General features: G+C 35.6%; 1 protein-coding gene across 1 annotated transcript in view; it reads left to right on the forward strand.

The window, feature by feature from the left end:
• Positions 1-3,225, forward strand: part of LOC102263468 (cubilin) — a gene marked incomplete at its 5' end in the record, with an annotated part of 113,991 nt that overhangs the window by 4,124 nt on the left and 106,642 nt on the right. The window contains one exon of the mRNA XM_005880961.2: positions 3,020-3,217. Coding sequence (XP_005881023.1) covers positions 3,020-3,217 — 198 coding nt within the window. The remainder of the gene's footprint in view (positions 1-3,019; positions 3,218-3,225) is intronic.

Raw genomic sequence — 3,225 nt, forward strand, 5'->3', positions numbered from 1 at the left:
GAGAGAGAGAGAGAGAAACATCAATGATGAGAGAGAATCATTGATCGGCTGCCTCCTGCATGTCCCCCTACTAGGAACTGAGCAGCCAACCCAGGCATGTGCCCTGACCTGGAATTGAACTGTGGCCTGCTGGTTCATAGGTCAACACTCAGCCACTGAGCCACACCGGCTGCGCTGGCATACATTTTAAGCTTTTAATTTACTGTTTTTAAGACATTCTCAGTTCCCTCACTGAGCAGAGTTTTAGGAGACTGTGCTTTTTCCTTAAAAATTTGTTTAAGCAATTTTGAATGGCTTTTATAGATTTGAAGATTGACATAGCAGAAATTCAACAGATACTTCTTGGAGGATAGTCTTAGTTCTTGAACTATTTGATTGGGACACATTATCATAGGATTTCATTGATGAATATTCAAACTGTGAACTTATTGTAGGAATAAAGGGACCTTAAACGATTAGAGCCTACTTGCTTCTGACTTCTTGAGAGTTTGTATTAACATAGATTACTGAAGGTATAACTCATACTTATTTTTATTTAGTGACTCTTAGTATTTTCTTCTGAGATGTTATTTTCACCCTCTTCATAACATTGAATATGAATCTCTTCCTTAAAATATTAATCTATCCTAGAGCAAAGAGCCATTGGCAAGATTGCCAAATGTAATTTAGAGCTATTCATTTAAGTCTGGATAGCTCTTGTAAGTACACTTGAGTTAAGCTTTTTCATATCCATAAGTATTAAGTTAGAGAAGGAATTACTAACTCATGAAAAGCATTGTATCAGCAAATACAATTTAGTACTCACAAAAAATGTTTTCCTCTTACACATGTATTTTATAATCATATAATTTTAGTGGATGAGTAAATACAATATAATAAATCTCATTTTTCTTAATCAAGAACCATGGAAGGAGAAAGTAAGAGGGTGAGAGAATTTTATAACTTGCTAGTTATCTAAATAGTATAAATGATTATCACAATGAGATCACACTGAGATTTTCATTAAGATGACAAAGAGCTTAACATTTTAAAATGTATTAATATATTGAACATTGACTCATCAGAATTTCTTATGCATACATACAATACATATTCAATACATATTTATTGAGGATTTATTATAGATACACTGACTAAGAAATGAAACCAAGATATATTCATTCTCTACCTTCTAGAAGCTTAACAGTATTTGGAAAAAATAAAACATTAATTATTTCAGGTAAGTAACAATATAGTAATTAAATGAAAAATCAGGTGGTGTAAACAGAAAAAAAAGCAATAGAAGGTAAAGAAGCCTAATGTGGACTAAGGTCACCTGAAGGACATAAACATGTCAGGTAGGGACCCTATGCATTGCTGGTGGGAATGTGAAATGATAGAGCCACTTTGGAAAACAGTTTAGCAGTTCCTCAAAAAATGAAATACAGCCGAAACCGGTTTGGCTCAGTGGATAGAGCGTCGGCCTGCGGACTGAAAGGTCCCAGGTTCGATTCCAGTCAAGGCCATGTACCTTGGTTGCGGGCACATCCCCAGTAGGAGATGTGCAGGAGGCAGCTGATCGATGTTTCTCTCTCATCGATGTTTCTAACTATCTCTCTCCCTTCCTCTCTGTAAAAAATCAATAAAATATATTTAAAAAAATGAAATACAGTGTTACCACCAATTAATCCAGCAATTTCATTCCTGGTTATATACTTAAGAGAATTGAAAATGTACATCTACACAAAAATGTATACATGGGTATTTACAGAAACATTATTCATAATAGTGTAAAAAGGGAAACAACCCCAATGTCCAACAAGTGATGAATGGGAAAGCTAAAGGGGTATATTCTTACAGTGTAATACTACTATCTGGCCTTAAAATGAAGGCAGTACTGATACAGGCTAGAATATTGGTGAAGTTTAATTGTTATGTTAAGTAAATGAAGCCAGTTACAAAAGGCCACATATTGTATGGTTATATTTATTTTTTGTTTGTTTTTGTTAATCCTCACCTGAGGATACTTTTCCATTGCTTTTTAGAGAGAATGGAAGAGAAAGGGAAAGACAGAGAAACATCGATGTGAGAAGAACACATCGATTGGTTGCCTCCTGTAAGAACCCTGACCAGGGCCCAAGCCGGGGAGGAGCCTACAACCAAGATATGTGCCCTTTACCGGAACTGAATCCAGGACCCTTTGGTCCACAGGCTGATGCTCCATCCACTGAGTCAAACCAGCTAGGGCTGTATGGTTATTTTTACATGAAATGTCCTGAATAGGCAAACCCATGGAGATAGAAAATAGATTGGAGATTTCCGTGGGCTGGTGGAGTGGAGAATAGAGAATCAATGGTAATGGGTATGGTGTTTTTTTTCAGAGTGGTAAAAATGTTCTAAAATTAGACACCAGTGATGGTTGCAAAACTTGTGAGTGTACTAAAAACCTCTGAACTGTATGTTTTAAAAGGCTAAATTTTATGTGTGAATAAAAGCTCAATAAAGGCATTAATTTTAAAAAAACGGAATAAAAATAATGAAGGCTATTCTTGTTATAAACTCATTTGCTTTTTTAATAAGTATTTCAGTTTATTAAATTGAAAATTGTTTCAAAATTGCCTAGATAAAATTGCATGATGAATAGCTATCCTAAAAAGGTAAAGATTAAAGTACATAGGGATCAGAGTTCTACTTAAATAATAAGAAAAAGAATAAAAATAAAATAAGAATAAGAATAAGAATAATAGGGTCTTCCATGTGGACTTGCTTCATGCTTAATAAACAATTAATGAAAGGGTTGTATGGCAAAATTACAGTGAAAAAGTATAATACAATGTGGTTTTACTAGTATTCACACACAAAATATTTTTAAAAAATAAATATTTTTTAACCACAGCTATCTGAATCAGTGAGTTTAATAAATATTTATGGGTTTTGAGAAAATTGTTTTAATTGGCCGTTTCATGTCAGCACAGGACTGACACCTTACAGTGAAAGTACTAGTGTCTGTCATCAGAGCCGTTTCCTTTTCACTCCGCAGGTGCCTGTGGTGGGTTCCTGAGGACAGGAGAGGCGCCAGCCTTTCTTTTCTCCCCAGGCTGGCCCCAAAACTACGGGAACAGGGCTGACTGTGTGTGGCTTATCCAGGCTCCTGACTCCACTGTGGAACTCAACATCCTCTCCCTGGACATCGAATCTCATGGAACATGCAACTATGATAAACTTGTGATACGAGATGGTGAGAAA

The sequence above is a fragment of the Myotis brandtii genome, unplaced genomic scaffold (genome assembly GCF_000412655.1).
Source record: "Myotis brandtii unplaced genomic scaffold, ASM41265v1 scaffold663, whole genome shotgun sequence".
In the NCBI taxonomy this organism is placed as follows: domain Eukaryota; kingdom Metazoa; phylum Chordata; class Mammalia; order Chiroptera; family Vespertilionidae; genus Myotis; species Myotis brandtii.